At 38.8% G+C, this 18,483-nt stretch overlaps 1 protein-coding gene across 1 annotated transcript in view; it reads right to left on the bottom strand.

Annotated features, from left to right (window-relative positions):
* LOC132401347 (dynein axonemal heavy chain 8-like) overlaps nucleotides 1-18,483 on the bottom strand; it is a 674,688-nt gene that overhangs the window by 82,947 nt on the left and 573,258 nt on the right. The window contains exons 73-74 of the mRNA XM_059983476.1: nucleotides 18,269-18,424; nucleotides 14,943-15,125 (exon numbers count right to left, since the gene is read on the bottom strand). Of these exons, the coding sequence (XP_059839459.1) occupies nucleotides 14,943-15,125; nucleotides 18,269-18,424 (339 nt within the window). The remainder of the gene's footprint in view (nucleotides 1-14,942; nucleotides 15,126-18,268; nucleotides 18,425-18,483) is intronic.

The raw sequence follows: 18,483 nt of genomic DNA, 5'->3' as shown, positions 1-18,483 counted from the left end.
AGAGAAACAAAGTTAATGTTTCAGCTCCAAGCCCCTTGACAAGATGGAGAAAGAGAGAAAGCAGAAATCAAACAGCTGGTAGAATTCAACAGGTCAGGTAGCACCTGTGGAGATGAAGCCATGGCTGACAATTCAGGGCAAGGTCCTGCATCACAATATCAACCCATATCATCTTTGCCTTTGTAGATGTTATTCAAGCCACAAGTTTCTTCCAGCAGATTATATTTTGCTCAAAATTCCAGCATCTGCCGTTGCTTGTGTCTCCAAGAGAGAAAACAATTTGGTTTTCAATAACCAAAAAAGTGTCAGAGGGATGGGTAAAACAAAGAGAATAAACCTTATAGGGAGAGACCAATTGAGTGAAAATTGCAGTTAGAATCAGATTATGTTTTTATGGCTTTGGGGCTTTCCCAGCAGACCATACTACACAAACGGAGAGAGGAATCACAGAAGAGGTCAGCAGGAGACGCTCATGGAGTGAGCACTGTTTCAGATTCGCTCCATAACCTTTAGTTTTTTTAACCTATGATCACCCTTATTTAACTTATTTTTACCTACACCAAAAGATTCTTGCTACTTTTTTGGACTTATCTTTAAGAGTTTATTGTGAATTTTTGAAGAAATGGCTCTTAGATCTAAAGGGCGAGAACCTGGGAAGAATCCTAACGGGAACGGGAAGAAGCAGACTGATCCTAAGCGCACTGAATTGACTTATGAAATGTTATTGGAGGTTTAAATGAAAAATTTGAAGAACGACAAATTTTTAAACAAGATATAAAGGCTTTTCAAGATTATATGGATAAGACAGATTCAGTAGTTAACCAGCAGCAAGTTCTAATTGCAACACTGCAAGAGGACGCTCGGTAGTGAGATTTGATAATTGAAAAATTGGAGCAGAACTTACTTTCGACGATTAAACAAGTGGAAACACTTAAAGCCAAGAGAGTCAACTTTTAGAATCAGTCCAGAAGACAGAACCTAAGCATTCTTGGTCTCCCGGAAGGTATTGAACAAGGGGACCCCTCGAAGTATTTTGCTCAACTTTTAAAGGATGAGTTCCCTTCTGTATTCCCAGACAGTCCTCCGTTACTCGATCGCGCTCACAGAATTATGCGCCGATCACCAAGGGCTTCAGCTAAACCACCAGTTGTAATTGACGATTTCATTATGTGCATGTTAAAGAGCAACTTATTCATGTGGCTCGGTGTGTAGGGATGGTCAAATTTCAAGATCACAATTTTCATTTAGTAGAAGATTTTAGTCCAGAAGTAATGAAGGCAAAGCTTCTTTTTAAACCTCTGATGTCTGAATGTTATGAGAAAAATCTAAAACCTGCGCTCTTATACCCTGCGAAGCTCAGAATATCGCCTCCGAATGCACCACGGCGGGTTTTTTTTTCTACATCTGAAGCGAGAAGCTTTCTGAATGAGAACTTCCCTACTGCTACGGATTCTCATCCCTAATAAATGAGTGATTTTGATCGTGCAAGATGGTTTTTATTTCCAAAACCAGATTTTGTTTCTGGCTATTGGTGTAGGTTTACTCTATATTTTATACTCTAGTTAAAGTTTTTTTTTGACATACTAATCTTGTTATTTTACTTACTTCAACCACTGTACTTTATCTTTGGTTATTATTATTAATCCTTTGAAGGTGAATTTTTTTTTACTAGGATGGTGGTTTCTTCTCTAAAATATTTTTGAGTTTTTTTTTTATTTCGCCATTTTTTTCTCTCGTCTTCTTCCTATAATGCATCTCTTATCACTGTTGAAATTTTTTTTGGTTGGTTTGAGTTTTTAACGTGATTTATAAGTTACTAGTGATTATATTCTTTTTGGTTTTTTACAACTAATTATATTAAAAAGTTTGGTTTTAGTGTAGTGATTATAATTTCTTTAGAGTGTAGGTGGATTTTTTTGTATCCTTTATATGGAGTTGTCTTCTGCTGATATGGGGGTAGATTTAGTTTCATCTTTCCCTTTTCCCAGCCTATCCTTGGCTGGGGTGCTCTTTTTTTTCTCCTCTTGGGTGGGGGGTGGGAGGTCTTTTTCTAAATCTTATGTTTCTTATACCAGTTTTTTTTTAGTTTTTTTCATTTGGGCTGATTTTAAACTGCAAAAATGTCCACTATGTCATCACTTCCGGGTCCGCCCCTTACTTTTGTTCCTCTTCCGGGTGCATGAGTTCATAATTTGGTTAACCCTTTATATACCAAAGGGTTGATTTCAGAAATATGGCTCAGACCATTTATTTTGTCTATTGGAATACTAATAGCTTAAACCATACGATTAAACGGAAAAAGATTTTCAAAGTATTCCAAAGACTTAATGCTCATATTATTTTTGTACAAGAAACTCATGTGAGGAAGGAGGACAATTATCGCTTTTTTAGGTTTTGGAGGGGTCAACAGTATCATTCGAATTCGAATGCCAAAGTAGAGAGTTTCAATTTTTATTAACTCCTCTATTGTATTTGTCCAACATGATATCTTTTTGGATCTGAATGGTAGATTTTTGTTAATTACTGGCTTATTTTTAACAAAAAGGTTGCTATGGTTAATGTTTATGCTCCAAATGTGGATTGTCCCGATTTTTTAAGTCCTTATTTACTTCTCTACCTAATCTAAATGAATATAAGTTAATAATGGGTGGTGACTTTAATTGTTGTTTAAATCCTTTGATGGACAAATCTATAACTATTCAGACTTTACCTAATAAGTCGGCCACTTGTATTAACTCTTTTTTGACTGATAATGGAATTTTTGATATTTGGAGATTTCGGCATTCTAAGGACAAAGAGTTTTCATTTTTCTCACATGTTTATCATTCCTACTCGAGAATTGATTATTTTTATTGACTCTTGTTTTATTCCATCGGTAATTGGTTGTAATTATGATATTATACCCATCTCTGACCATGCTCCATTAAAACTTTCTATTAAATTTACGGATACAGCTTCTAGTGCTAGACAATGGCGATTTGATTCTACCTTACTGCAAGATCCGGATTTTATTAAATTTATGAAGGAACAGATCGATTTCTTCTTTTCAACTAATTCCACGGATGATATTTCTTGCAGAACACTTTGGGACACTTTTAAAGCATATATACATGGACAGATTATCTCCTACTCTGTTGGTCTGAGAAAATGCATTAAGAAGGAAACTCTTTTATTGGTTGACAAAATTAAAGAGATTGACAAGAAATATTCCATTACTCCTAGCAAGGAGCTTTACAAACAAAGGGTTGAACTTCAAACGGAACATAGTTTATTACTTACATCTTCGATTGAAAATCAATTAATGAAAACCAGATCTGATTTTTATATACATAGTGATAAATCGGGTAAACTGTTAGCTAGTCAATTGAAGAATGCTTTGGTTAAACGTCAAATTACTAAGATCCGTCAGCAGAATGGGGATCTGACAGTTAACCATTGTTATGCATGTACCACAGTTCTGAGGGGCCGAAGGGTGCGGGGTAGCCCCCTCCTTTGTGAGAATCGCAAGATCACTATTGATTTGGGTCAGGAGACCCAGGAAATGAGAGAGAAACGTACGGAATGTCTTGCTCCCCCCAGCGATATAAAGCGACGGGAAACGGCCATTGTCTCTTGGAGACGAACTTGTGTATTGCCATACTGTGCTATGTGGAAGCCCTCAGGCAAAGTGGGCTGGTTGAGGGAGGGATTGCATCACCACCAACCTGATTGACATCTGAGACCCTGTGAGTCAGGATAAAAGAGGGTCTGTGGGAACAGCCCCTCAGACGCACCAGAAGAAACGCTAGCAATCCCGTAATAGTGGAAGCCGGTAGGGAGGAGGCTACGTGTGCTCGGTTTCATTTGCCCTGGAACCGGTGGCTTTTACCACGGGAGACTGGCTTTTAGCTAACAATGGGGAAAGCAACTCCCCACGACTCGAAGGATTGGCATCATAAAAGAACTGGGCAAGTTAAACCGTCTCTCTCTCAAACCCAAAACGCTGCAGCTTGAACGAACTGACAGTGACTTTTATATTTCCATTGGACAATACATTATCCCCTAGACAACGATAGAGCTATTTCTTATTGATTATTATTATACCCGCGCTTTTAGATTTAGTATTGATGACGTATATTATCTGTATTTTTGCAATGATCTTATGTTTGTGCCCCTTTATCAATAAATACTGTTAAAAATAGTACCATCAGACCTCTCTATCTTTGCTGGTAAGTGACCCAGTTACGGGGTTCATAACAAAACTGGGGTTCTCGTCTTGGGATTTGACACTAAATTGGGAGGCCAGTGAATCGGGCTTGTAAGTCCAAAACTTGGATCTGGTTATGCGGGTAGCCAGACTGGAAATCAGCAAAGATGGACGTGGGTGAATTTATAGAAAACCCGACTCTGAGGTGGCTTTGGTGGCTAGAGGCGGCCACCAAATCAGACTTGATAAATTTGGCGAAGGGGTTAAACATCGCAGAGGTGAGGTTGTCAATGAAAAATCAGGAGGTGCGAAGGGCAATAACTCAGTATTATATCGGGAAGAATGTGTGTGCAGCTGAGGTATTGGAAAATATCCCTGAAAAGGTACCAGCTAGTGGGACAGCTCAGTTAGAGTTGGAGAAATTAAAGTTGGAACATGCAATTAAGTTAAAGCTGCTGGAGGCAGCTGAGAAGGAGAATGAAAGAGCCGAGAGAGAGAGAGAGAAGGAGAAAAAAGGGCCGAGAGAGAAAGGGAGCATGCGCTCCAGCAAAAGGAGTTAGAGGTGAAACAGGAGCGGGAAAGAGCTGAGAAACAAAGAGAGCATGAAATTCAGTTAAAACAGCTGGAAGCAGCTGAGAAAGAGAAAGAAAGAGCTGAGAAGGAGAGAAACAGAGGAAACATGACTTGGAGATGGAGAAGTTACAGCAAGAGCCACGAGTTCAGGGGTCAGACCGAGAGGAGCGGTTCAATGTTAGTCGAGAGTTGAGGTTAGTACCTCCGTTCGAGGAGATGGATGTTGATAGTTATTTCTTGCTTTTTGAAAAGGTGGCAGTGAATCAGAAGTGGCCCAGAGATCAGTGGGTGGCATTGTTACAAAGTGTGTTAAAAGGGTAGGCACAGCAGGCATATACGGCGTTGTCCATGGAGGAGGAAGAGGGGGAGAGCTATGACAAAGTAAAGGCAGCCATTCTCTGGAGTTACGAGTTAGTACCTGAAGCATATAGACAAAAGTTTAGAAATTTAAAGAAAGGGTGATATCAGACGTAAACCGAGTTTGCCTATGAGAAGGGTGTGCTCTTGGACCGTTGGTACACAGCAGAGATAGTGGCAGAGGATTATTGGTGTCTCAGGGAGTTAATTCTGATTGAGGAATTTAAAGGTTGTGTTTTGGAGGATATCCGGATGTATTTGAATGAGAAGCCGAATAAGTTCATCTCAGAATTTGCTAGGTTCGCCGATGAATATGCCCTAACCCACAAGACAAAGTTTTCCTCAAATAAAAGTTCCCAGAGAGACCGTGGGAACAATCGAGAAAGTCCGCCGGCTGAGGCAGAGGTCCTGCCAGGAGCTAGTGGTAAGGTTGAGGGGGAAAGGCCAGACGGCCAGGGATTTCCGGGCTTGACCTATTTTAATTGTGGAAAGGGGGGGCATATTGCATCTAGGTGCTTTGCTCCGAGGAAAGAGACAGGAAAAGGGAAAGGAGCAGTCCCTACTGGATGTGCTGTGGTAATCAGTAAATCGACAAGAGAGCCCCGGGTAGACAGAGTACGAGAAGGGTCTGAGACTTGTCTGTCAAACAGAACTGTGTCAGTGAGGGAGGGAGACACACCAGTTCCCATACGGATCTGGAGAGATACAGGGGCTGAGCTATCGTTGATCAGCAGTAAGGTACTAGATTTTGGTCACAAGACGGGAATGGTAGCTGTGAAGGGAATAAGTAAAGGGACAGAAATGGTGCCCTTACATAAGGTCATTATGGATTGTGAGCTGGTATCTGGACCAGTTGAAATAGGGATGCAATCAGACTTCCCGAGAACTGACGTGGACGTCCTTCTTGGTAACGATTTAGCAGGTGGTAATGTTTGGGCAGCAATGACGATGACCAGCCGGCCAGTGAGTGTTGCGGCCCCGCCCCTAGATTCCAAGATCTATCCCACATGCGCGATCATTCGCAGCCTGCCGAGAGAGGCAGCTGAGAAAGGGAGCAGTTTAAACCCGGCCAGTTCCAATTTGGCCAAGATGTTTTTACCGACCCCGTACCACGAGGGTTTAGAGGGTGGTAAAACGAAGAGTAGTAAAGTGAAAGAGGGTAAGGGAGAGGAGGTAGACCTGCCCTTAGTGAGGAGAAAAGCTTTAGAGGCAGAAGATAAAGATGAGAAACAGCTAGAGCTGTTAAAAGGTCCAGGGTCAGACCTGGATGATCTGTCTGGGTTGGCAGAACTGTTTGAAGAAGTTGAAAATGCTAGAGTGTTCCCGATAATGAAATGAGGGCAGTCCTAGATGAAAAGGGTGCCCTTACCTTGAAGAAGTCTGCTGGGTTGGCAGATGAGGTTGTTTCAGCCCACGGGGTTGAGTTTACTCCGGAAGGGAGTTGCCCAGAGAGTAGCTGGGAGAATCAGGGGAATTTAGAATTTGGACCGGGTACGGGTATTGAAAGCCTGAAAGAGGCAAGTGTCCCGTTTGAGTGTGTCCAAGATGTGGATGCACATGGTACTGAACCTAGTAACGGAGCTCAGAAAAAGTCTGAGGTATTTGATTCAGTTGAAAGGGACAGCCGTCCTTGTGGGTCAGATAACTTGGTTCAGTGAAGAAAGGGTTAACCTTGGTAATAGTGGGAAGTGAGAGTTCCCAGGTGTTTGTGCTCGACGGTGTGTTAAAAGTTAATGCGGAAATCAAAAGTGGGGAGATAAATATTATTATTGAAGGAAACAGGAAATATGTAGTTCCCAAATCGAATGAAGAAAATTTAAAGCCTGTGGATCGCTTACAGAGTGAGTTGGATGATGACGGGGGGTGGGGGGGGGGGCATGCTATTGTTATTCCAGAGTGTGGTGTGAAAAGGCAGAATTTGAAATGCTGCTTGAACAAAGAGTTCGAACTGACAACTAATAGCCTGAAGGGTCCTGAAGAGAGGACTAGCAACCTGTGTAAAATTAAAGAATTGGGTGGAAATTCAGAAGATGGCCTAAGTTTGGGACATGGTGTTGATAAAATAACTCCTATGAAAGAAGCGGGCGAGAGCCTATTTTGCCAGGGTACCCAAGCTCCCCACGTGGGAACTAACTGGAAAAGAGGCGACGGTTAATGGGGACACCATTTTTTAAATAGCAAAAACCGGTTTTACGGGATTTCGATGAAGCATGTGAATAATAAAGACAACCCCATGGAAGCCTGCCTGTTAAGTTTGAAAGCAACAGAAAGATTAGTATTTGCATGAACTTTTGTAGATATACATAAGCTAAGATCACAACTCCTTAGTTTTTGTTTGCTGAAGGAAAGAAATAAAAATAGGTGGTTATTCAATTGAAGTTTGATGCTACAAGACTTTAGTAAGGTACAAGATGTTAAGATATTAAAGGAAGTGACATTGTAATCGTTAACTGTTTAGCGCTTTTGTATTGTGTTAGATTCTAAAACCCTGTAAGACTCTGTACTACTTCGTTTCACCGCTGGTGAAAACGCTTTGAAGAAAGGGGGTGTTATGCATGTACCACAGCTCTGAGGGGCCGAAGGGTGCGGGGTAGCCCCCTCCTTTGTGAGAATCGCAAGATCACTATTGATTTGGGTCAGGAGACCCAGGAAATGAGAGAGAAACGTACGGAATGTCTTGCTCCCCCCGGCGATATAAAGCGACGGGAAACGGCCATTGTCTCTTGGAGACGAACTTGTGTATTGCCATACTGTGCTATGTGGAAGCCCTCAGGCAAAGTGGGCTGGTTGAGGGAGGGATTGCATCACCACCAACCTGATTGACATCTGCGACCCTGTGAGTCAGGATAAAAGAGGGTCTGTGGGAACAGCCCCTCAGACGCACCAGAAGAAACGCTAGCAATCCCGTAATAGCGGAAGCCGGTAGGAAGGAAGCCACATGCGTTCGGTTCCATTTGCCCCGGAACCGGTGGCTTTTACCACGGGAGACTGGCTTTTAGCTAACAACAGGGAAACCAACTCCCAACGACTCGAAGGATTGGCATCATAAAAGACCTGGGCAAGTTTAACCTGTCTCTCTCTCAAAGCCAAAACGCTGCAGCTTGAACGAACTAACAGTGACTTTTATATTTCCATTGGACAATACATTATCCCCTAGACAACGATAGAGCTATTTCTTATTGATTATTATTATACCTGCGCTTTTAGATTTAGTATTGACGACGTATATTATCTGTATGTTGTATTAATCTTATGTTTGTGCCCCTTTAACAATAAATACTGTTAAAAATAGTACCATCAGACTTCAACAGACCTCTCTATCTTTGTTGGTAAGTGACCCAGTTACGGGGTTCGTAACACCATGATGAGATAAATAAATCATTTCAAGATTTTTATACCTCCCTGTATCATTCCAAATTCCCTCATGATCATAATACCATGTGTGATTTTCTTGGGAAATTGAATTTTCCAAAATTATCATCAGATGATCTTTCACTATTAGAAACTCCTATTACGGATGCAGAAATTAAAGGGGTTATTTCCTCCATGAATTCTGGGAAAGCACCAGGTCCAGATGGGCATACAGTAGAATTTTTTAAATGTTTTTCCGCTACTATTTCTCCTTGGTTATGCAGGGTTTTTGAAGAAGCAATTAGATTGGGCAATCTGCCACAATCTTTTTATAGAGATTCCATTTCTTTAATACTGAAGAAAGATAAAGACCTTACTGACTGTGCATCCTATAGACCAATATCTTTATTGAATGTAGATTCCAAGATCTTTTCCAAGTTACTGGCATCGAGGCTGGAGAAGACATTCCCCCAAATTATTTTGGAAAATCAAACCGGTTTTATTAAAAATCGCTATTCTTTTTTCAATGTTAGGAGATTATTGAATATTGTTTATACTCCTTCACATAGCAAAGAAAGCATTTGATAGAGTTGAATGGCCATACTTATTTTATGTGCTTGAGAAGTTTAATTTTAGTCCGACATTCATTTCATAGATTAAACTGATATATCATACTCCAGTAGCCTCGGTGCTTACTAACAATCTAAGATCACTCTTTTTTCATTTATTTCGGGGTACTAGACAAGGCTGTCCTCTTAGTCCATTATTATTTGATATTGCTTTAGAACTCTTGGCAATTGCTATCAGAGAATCACAGAATATTTTTGGCATTAATCGTGGGACAGATATACATGTTATCATTATATGCAGATGATTTATTATTATTTATTTCTGATCCTGAGAAATCCATCCCTGCAGTTTTATCATTGTTGGTTCAATTTAGTGATTTTTCCGGGTATAAATTAAATCTTAATAAGAGTGAATTGTTTCTTTTAAATAGACAGGTTCCAATTTATGGAAATTTACCTTTTAAATTAGTTAATGACTCTTTTATTTACTTAGGGATTAAAATCACAAAAAACTATAAAGACTTATTTAAGGTTAATTTTTTACCCTTAATTGATCAAATTAAATGTTTGTTTACTAAATGGTCACCACTATCTTTATCTCTGATAGGTTGGATTAATGCTATTAAGATGGTTATTTTACCCAAGTTTTTATGTATATTTCAAGCAGTACCAATTTTTATTCCGAAATCTTTTTTTGCTAATGTTGATTCAAAATTTCCTCATATATATGGCAGAATAAAAATCCTAGGTTAGGTAAAATATATTTACAGAAGGCAAGGATGGAAGGTGGATTGACATTGCCTAATTTTAGATTTTATTATTGGGCAGTTAATATCCGATATTTGATATGTTGGTTAAAGGATTGGGATATATCTTTTAGCCCTCATTGGGTGAACTTGGAAATTAAATCTGTATAAGGATTTGCATTGGGTTCTATTTTAGGGACTTCTCTTCCCTTTGCTCTTTCTAAATTGCCGAAACGAATTGACAACCCGATAGTTAAACATACTTTCCGTATATGGTTTCAATTTCGGAAATTTTTGGGTTGACTCAGTTTATCTTAAATATTCCTATTGTATCCAATTGCTTTTTTTATCCTTCTATTATAGACCAAGCTTATTCAGTTTGGAAGATTAAAGGATTATTACGATTTTCTGATTTATTTTTGGTTAATTGTTTTATGTCTTTTGAGCAATTATCTAATAAATATAATTTGCCTAGATTTCATTTTTTTTTAGATATTTACAGATTAGGAATTTCTTAAATACTGTACTTCCTACTTTTCCAAATTTTGTGTCTTCAGGTATTTTGGAGAATTTGTTTGAACTAAATCCTTTTCAGAAAGGGCGAATATCAAAACTTTACAATATAATTATGAAGATACGTTCAGAGCCCTTTTATAAGACTAAAAATGATTGGGAAAGAGAACTTAACCTTACTATCCCTATTGAGAATTGGGATGAAATTCTTCAATTAGTTAATACATCATCTATATGTGCTCAACATTCATTTATACAGTTTAAAGTTGTGCACAGGGCTCATATGTCCAGGGATAAATTGGCTCGTTTTTATTCCTATTTGTGACAGATGTCATTCTGAGATAGCGTCTTTAACTCATATGTTTTGGTCGTGTCCGCTTTTGAAAAAATATTGGATAGATAATTTTGATATTATTTCTGCGGTATTGAACATTGATTTACAACCTCATCTTATTACTGCAATTTTTGGTTTACCAATGATGGACTCACTCCATTTATCCTCTTCCGTTTGTCGAATGATTGCATTTCTTACATTAATGGCTAGAAGATCTATTTTGTTGAATTGGAAAGAAATTAATCTTCCTACCGTATTTCATTGGTTTTCTCAAACTATGTTATGTTTCAATTTAGAAAAAATTAGAAGTGTTGTATTTGATACTTCTATTAAATTTGAAAAGATATGGAGACCATTTATTCAATATTTTCATATGATGTAATATGACCCTGTTCCAAGCCTATTTGTTTTTTCCAGTTTCGATTTTATATATGTTGAGAGGATCGGAGTTGACCACACTGATGATTTTGTAAATTTGTGAGATAATATAAACAGCCCTTTTTTTTCCATTTTTTCTTTTTCTCTTTTTTCTATTTTTGTTTTCTCTTTATTAGTTATTAGATTATTAGCTTAGTTTTTTTGCATAATATTTTTTCTTTTTCTTTTTCTGTTTTTTTTAATATATGTTATGATATACCTAGGTTTGCCTTGTTTATTTGTATATTGTATCATTCATGATTTGGGAATACTCATTTATACTGTAATCATTGCTTATGTATTCTTTCATGTTCAGTTGAAATGTGTATGTTTGTAATCCCATTATCTATGTATCAATTTTATTTTGTTATTAATAACAATAATAAAAAGATTGAAAAAGAAAGGAATCACAGAAGAATGATCGGCAGCGAGGGTGAGTTCAGAAATTGTTAGAGGAGACTGGATATTTTTCAATATTCATGCATCCAGTTCATAATTTCTAAATAATCATAAACAGAATACAAGGTGAAAATTTTGTGGAGGTCAGACTTGCATTTTGTGTCTAATATCAATAAAATTGATGTAATCTTAAGGCAATAAATATTCCCTGGAGTTCAGCAGAGGGGGGATTTCATAGAAACATTCCAAATATTAAAAAGCCTGATATGGCAAAATTATTTCCCACGGAAGGGGACTCTAGGACGAGGGCACAACTTCAGGACTGAAATACGTTCTTTTAGAGCTGAGATACGGAGAAATTACTTCAGTCAGAGGATGGTATATCTGTGGAATTTGTTGCCACGAGTGGCTGTGGAGGCCAAGTCATTGGGTTTATTTAAGGCAGAAATGAATAGGTTCTTGATTCGCCAGGGCATCAAAGGATATGGGGTGAAAGCAGGGGAGTGGGGATGACTGGAAGAATTGGATCAGCCCATGATTGAATGGTGGAGCAGACTCAATGGGCTGAATGGCCTACTTCTGCTCCTATATCTTATGGTCTTATATCTTAGTGTTTAATATACCGTAAGCCAGTGTGTAAAATTATAACTTGCAACTTTCTAACTAAAGCCTAGGCTATGTAATAAGACTAGAGTGTCGAGGGAACTGTGTACAACAGGACTGTGCCCAAAAGTTATTCTCTGCCGAGAATGTATCTGCCTCAATGTCTTTTACCTTGATTTAGAAATACACAGACACGTAAAGTGTTGGTGGGGGAAGGGGTGTAAGCATATCTGGACAGCTGGTATGAGGATAAAGACAGCAATAGTAACTGATAGGTTATGATGTAAACTGAACTGAACTATGACAGAGAATAAGAGCATATTGAAACTGTTCCTATAGCTGAGGGCCAGAAAGAACTATAATCTACAAATCAGTGAACAAGAATAAGACAAGGGCAGTGGAAACAGACAAAGCAGAAGTCTTTGTTCATGCCATGTAGTTGCAGGAATGGAGGTGGCCATTTTGTGAAACTGTCCTTGCAGCCACCATTTTGTGAACTGTTTGGTGAACTGGTTCTTGCTCAGGGATAGCTTAATCAAAGCAACTGACATGGACACAAGGAGTTTCTGTTGATGATCTGTTAAACCTGAGACCATTCTCAGATAAGAAGCTATTTGTTATTTAAAGTAGCAGGCTTGCAGAAGGAACAGCCTGTAATATAATTGTCTGGGCCCTGTTAGACTGGTTTGAAACAGTCTGAGTTGGGGAAAAAATACACAAAATAAATGACCGAGGGCATAAGGCTGGAGGAAAGAACCATATACTGCTTGAAGCCTTGGGCAACATCGAATGAAAAAATAATACAGGTCACTCAGATAAACTTGAGTCAACAAACTTGAAACATCACAGATCGAACTGATAAGGAAAAGAATAAAAATGGAGGACTTTGGGAGCACAGGCAGTGGCAACTCCAAAGATCACAATCGTGGATGTGGACAACTTCATGTTGGAAATGTGGAGAAGTGCCTGGCCAGCCTAAACTCCTTTTCCCTGGCATAACCTTTTCTATTCTTTGACTGTTCTTGGAGGGTCATGGAAATCTAATGCACTAATTAATCTGTAAATTCACATGCTTGTTAACTGAAACAATAAAGGCATTTGTCAGTAAAAACTGATCCTCTCTGTGCCTAACTGATCATTATAGTCGTGTTAACACCTGCAACACAACAGCTCCCAGACATATCCAAAAATTACTTTCAATCTCGAAAGGAGTGCCAGCTAATAGCATTTAATCAAGTTATCTGACTGTAATCTCAATTCTATTTTCCTGACTGCCTGTGATAACGTTTTACCTTTTTTAAAATCAAGAATCAATCTCTACATTAAAAATAGCCAATGACTCTGCTTCCATACCCTTTAAAAAGAGTTCCAAAGATTCACAGCCTTCAGACAGAAAAAAATCACATAGTCTCTATATTAAAAATGAGATCCATCATCTTCAAACAATGACTCCTAGTTCTAAATTCTCCCTCTAGAGAAATTATTACCCCCACATCCACCCAATCAGGATCTTGTGGATTTCAATGACACTCTACTAAACTTCAGAACTAATAGCCTAGCCTTGATTAGACAAACTGTCTAATAAACTTAACCATGAAACTGTATACAGTCCTCCAGAAGTTGTCTTATTAGTGCCATGTATAAATGAAACAAAATCTCTTCTTTTTCATTCAATTCTCCTAGCGAATTACTTGTCATATGAGGAAACGTAAACTTGTCTCTAGGTTTTTGAGGAATGGGGTTATCTCATTGAAATAAATGAAATACTTAAGACGGTTGATGTAGGGATGATACTTTCCTTGGTTTTGGTCTCCAAAACCACCAGTCACAGTCTTAAAATAAGGAATCAGCCTTCAAGATAGATAAGAAGAAATTTCTTTACCCAGTGCGTGGTGAATCTTAAAGAGGCTGCGGAGGTTGGCACTGAGTATATTGGCTAGTGAGGTTTTTGGCTAGTTAGAGAATCAAGAGACATTAGATTGTTGTAGGAAAGTGGTGCTGAGATAAGTGACCAGCCATAATATAAAACAAAAAAAGAAAATGTTTGACATACACTTGTCAGGTGCATTTGTGGAAAGAGAAAAAAAAGTTACATTTTCAAGTCAATATCAAGTGCAAAAGGGATTCACCAGAATTTTAACTGGAATGGAGGGCTGTAGTTATAAGGAGAGATTGAATAGACTGGGTTGATTCTCACCCAGTCACAGAATGATGATCTTATAGTGGTTTATAAAATTATGAGAGACATAGATAAAATAGATAATCCCAGGGCAGGGGAGTTTAGAACTAGAGAGCACAAGTTTAAGTTTAAGAGAAACATAAAGGAGACCTATGGGGGTAGATTTTTCAGTGTGATGGTAATCTGGAATGAGTTGGCAGAGGCAGTGGTAGAGGAAGTTACAGTAAGAAAGATTAAAAGCCGTTTGGACGGCTACTTAGATAGAAAAGGCATAGAGTGATATGAACAATGCAGACAAACAAGATTAGCTTAAAGAGTCATCAAGTATGGATAAGATGGGTTGAAAGTCCTTATTTCTGTGATAAACACTTTTACGATTTCCTTTATGTTAAAATCTGAACAGCAAGGTAACCTGCCCTATGAAATAATAACATGGATTTACAGCAGATCAACATATCAGTCATCATCAGTAATAGTTACACTGAAGTACAGGATTGTTTTAAGTACCATAATATAAATACATCACCTCCCTATGGATTGGCATGTCAAATAAACAGATACAGGAAAGTAAATTTAGAAGAACAATTTCTTAGGTAAAATGATTTTTATTCATATTGTATTACTAATGATCAGCTTGGCAACGTGAAGTATTATGTCACATTCCAACATGCATCCAAATGCCTTATTACTCAGTTCAAAAGGGTTCTGAGCTTACCTGTTTCTCAGTGAGGATCACTCGGCCAAGCAGTTGGTTCTCAAGACCCTTAATGGTTACAGTGAAGTCAATGATGGATGTTTTGGCACTAATTTCTGGAGTGTAGGCAGGATTTGGAAGTTTTGTGGTGATGTACAACATGAATCCAGACATCACATCAGTTTCTTTATCCCCCACTTTCACCTGCAGAGAAGCAATTCACATTAACATTTTTAACTTCTACCATATCCATTCTTTTTATGATGCAAGTTCAATCTTTAACCAGGACAGATAAACACAAGAGATTTGCCATATGCTGGAAATCCAGAGTGAACTGAACAGGTCAAGCAGTGTATGTGGAAAAGAATAAACAGTTGAGGTTTTGGGTGAAGACCCTTCATCAGGACTGGAAAGGAAGGAGGAAGATGCCTGAAAAAGAAGTCGGAGGGAAGAGGAGGACAAGCTGGAAGGTGATAGGTGAAGCCAGGTGGGTAGGGGAGGGGGATGAAATGAGAAGCTGGGAGGGCTGGAGAAGAAGGAATTTGATAGAATGGGAGAAAGGGAAGGAGGGCACTGGGGGAGGTGATAGGCAGGTGAGGAGAAGAGGTAAGAGGATAGAGTAGGGAAATGAAAAAGAGGGAAAGGAAAAATTATCAGAAATTGCAGAAATCAATGTTCATGCCGTCAGGTTGGAGGTACCAGATGGAATATGAGGCATTGCCTCATCATGGCAGAAGAGAAGGCCATGGACCATCAAGTGAGAATGGGAATGGAGATAAAACGAATGGCCACTGGGAAATTCTGCTATTTGTTAGCAGAGTGGAGGTGCTCGCCAAAGCGGTTCCTCAATCTACTTCAGCTCTCAACAATGCAGAAGTGGTCACATTGGGAGCTCTGGATACAGTAGATGGCCACAACAGATTCACAGGTGAAGTGTTAACTCATTTGGAAGGATGGTTTGGGTCCAGAAAGGAGGTGAATGTGCAGGATAAATGCCAGGAGACAGATTAGTGGGTAGGGACAAATGGACAAAGTAATCATAGGGGAAACTATTGCTGTGCAAAGCAAAGAGGTATAGTCAAGATCACTGTGGGAGTACTTATGCTTATAAAATATATCAATTGACAGTTTGTCTCCAGAGATTGGAAAGAGAGATTGAGAAAGGGGAGAGAGGCATCAGGAATGGACCAAGTGAATTTAAGGGCAGGATGGAAGTTGGGGGGAAAATTGATGAAACTGACTAGCTCAGATTGGGTGCATGAAGCAGCAACAATGCAGTTGTCAATGTAGTGCAGGAAGAGTTGGGAGCATTAACAGGGAATCTATTTCTATCGACTTGGCTGCAGTTGAAGAACGAGGAAGTGTAAATTGTTATCTACTTTATTGTCATCATAAACATCTCTTTTTGAGTTGTGATCTATTATTCTATGTTCCACATCCACATGGCACATAGATCTCCATCAGCAGCAGTATAGTATTTAATCAAAATTGTAGTCTCAACCATGACTGGCCATAAGCTCAGCAATTTTTGTGAAGAGGGTCGAAACTCTGTTCCAGACCTAAATAAAGCTTAGGTTTCAGTGCCTGTAAGCCTTATGGAATCCTGGAAACAAATCTTTTCACTAGACACACCTGGGAAATACTCCGATTTGTCCCAAAGTCATTATAAAATTCCAAAAAAGCAAATGCTCTTGTCCTAAAAGGGGCCTAAACTGTGAAGAGTCAGCTAAACATATACATATCCATACATCAGACAAAAATTACACAATCCTCTCTTTAATAAACACTGACCAGTACTTTGCTTAAGGCCGGGAGAGGCCTCATGAAGACACTGTTAAGTTTCAAGACTCACATTTTCCTATTTCTGGCAAACTGCATTAAATAGATAGTGCGATCAAGCTAACTTATGCTATCAACAGGGGTAACAATTGCAAAATAGACTGTGCATGTCCATGCTAAATTCAAGGCCCAAGCAACTGAAAGTAACAGCATACATTTTGAATATTAAAGTGTTTGGGTTGAAGACATTATAAAGTGGAGATCAGGAAGAGCACGATTGGATGCTGAGTAGAACCGCAGGAAGGCTCAATGCTGAGTTGTAGTGATGGAGGTGTGAAAACCAGCAATGTGGAATAAACCCCTAAAAAGCATTAGCCTGTAGCCAGTTCCAAGCCCTGAAAGCTACATCTCTGACTCAAATGACAGAAAGCTATCATCAACAGTGTTTGGGTTTCGACTCAGCTCCAGTCCTCATTAAATAGTCTTAGTGATCCAAACATGAGAAAGAAAGCTAAATTTCAGAAGATTGTGACTGGTGGAAGTTAATCAGCCTCAGAATACCACTGCAGATATTCAGGGTAATGCTGCAGACCTAACTACCTTCATTACAGGGATGAACTTTGTTTATTTTATTGGTTCTAATTGTGTTCTTTCTTGTAAAATCTTTGGATAATTTATGCGTACCGTGTTTAATTTACATTTTTGATCTGAATGTTATGTGCCTATAATACTGCTGTAGGTAAGTTTTTCATTGCACCTGTAGATTCACATACTTGTGCATTTGACAATAAACTCAACCTGAATTGACTAATGACCTTTCTTGCATTGTAAGGTAAGAAATAAAAATGTCTACTGATGATTCAAATCCATGCACATATCTTTAGAAAATGAACATGCCATGCCTATTCACAACATGATCTTAACAATGTTCAGGCAAGGGCTGATAGATGTAAGTAACATTCACATCACCTAAGTGGCAGGTAACAGCTATCTCTAACAAGGAAAAGCCAAACCATTCACCCTTGATATTTAACACTAAGATCCACTGTCAATGTGATTGAGGTTACTACTTATCAAAAGCCACAAGATGATGACATGAATAATGAGCTGCAAGACCAAGTCAGTACCCACTAGCTAATGCCTCATTTCCCAATTCCCCAAATCCTTTTCACTATCCGCGAAACATAAATCAGGATTCTGATGGCATTTATTCTACTCACCTAGTCTGGAGAACCTACTAGAAATATTCTGCTCTCACCAACGCGAACAAATCACGGAATACAGGGCTTCCCAACATTTTTTATGCCATTGAGCCTTACCATTACCCAAAGAGTCCATGTACCCCACATTGGAAAGCCATGACCTAATAGAAAAATGGGGTTGCAATCATCAAAGGATCAATCAACAGTTAAACAGGTGGATCTCTTCCAACTTCTCAAGAGGAGTTAAAAGTAGATAATAAATGCTGTGGGAAAACAAACCTGTGTCTTGTCATGGAACTTTAATTATGTATTAAGAATGGGTTGAGCATGAAAATATTGCGACAAATCTCTTAAGAAATAAAGCACCTTAAAAGTGGTCCCACTTTTGATGAAGTTTTTCTCCAACACGTTATCCAGAGCAGGGTCCAGTTCCTCCTGTATATCTTCCAAAAGCATAGGACGTCCGAGTGACAAACAGTCCTCCAAATGATTGCGAAAATATTTGTGATTAAGTGATGTTACCTTTGGAATGAAAGGAACCAGAGTTTATAATTCAGACTCTCTTCCTCATGTCCACCCTC

This window comes from Hypanus sabinus, chromosome 10, assembly GCF_030144855.1.
Source record: "Hypanus sabinus isolate sHypSab1 chromosome 10, sHypSab1.hap1, whole genome shotgun sequence".
Taxonomy (NCBI): domain Eukaryota; kingdom Metazoa; phylum Chordata; class Chondrichthyes; order Myliobatiformes; family Dasyatidae; genus Hypanus; species Hypanus sabinus.
The sequence above is the reverse complement of the archived record's forward strand: the minus strand, read 5'-3'. Positions and strand labels throughout refer to the sequence as shown.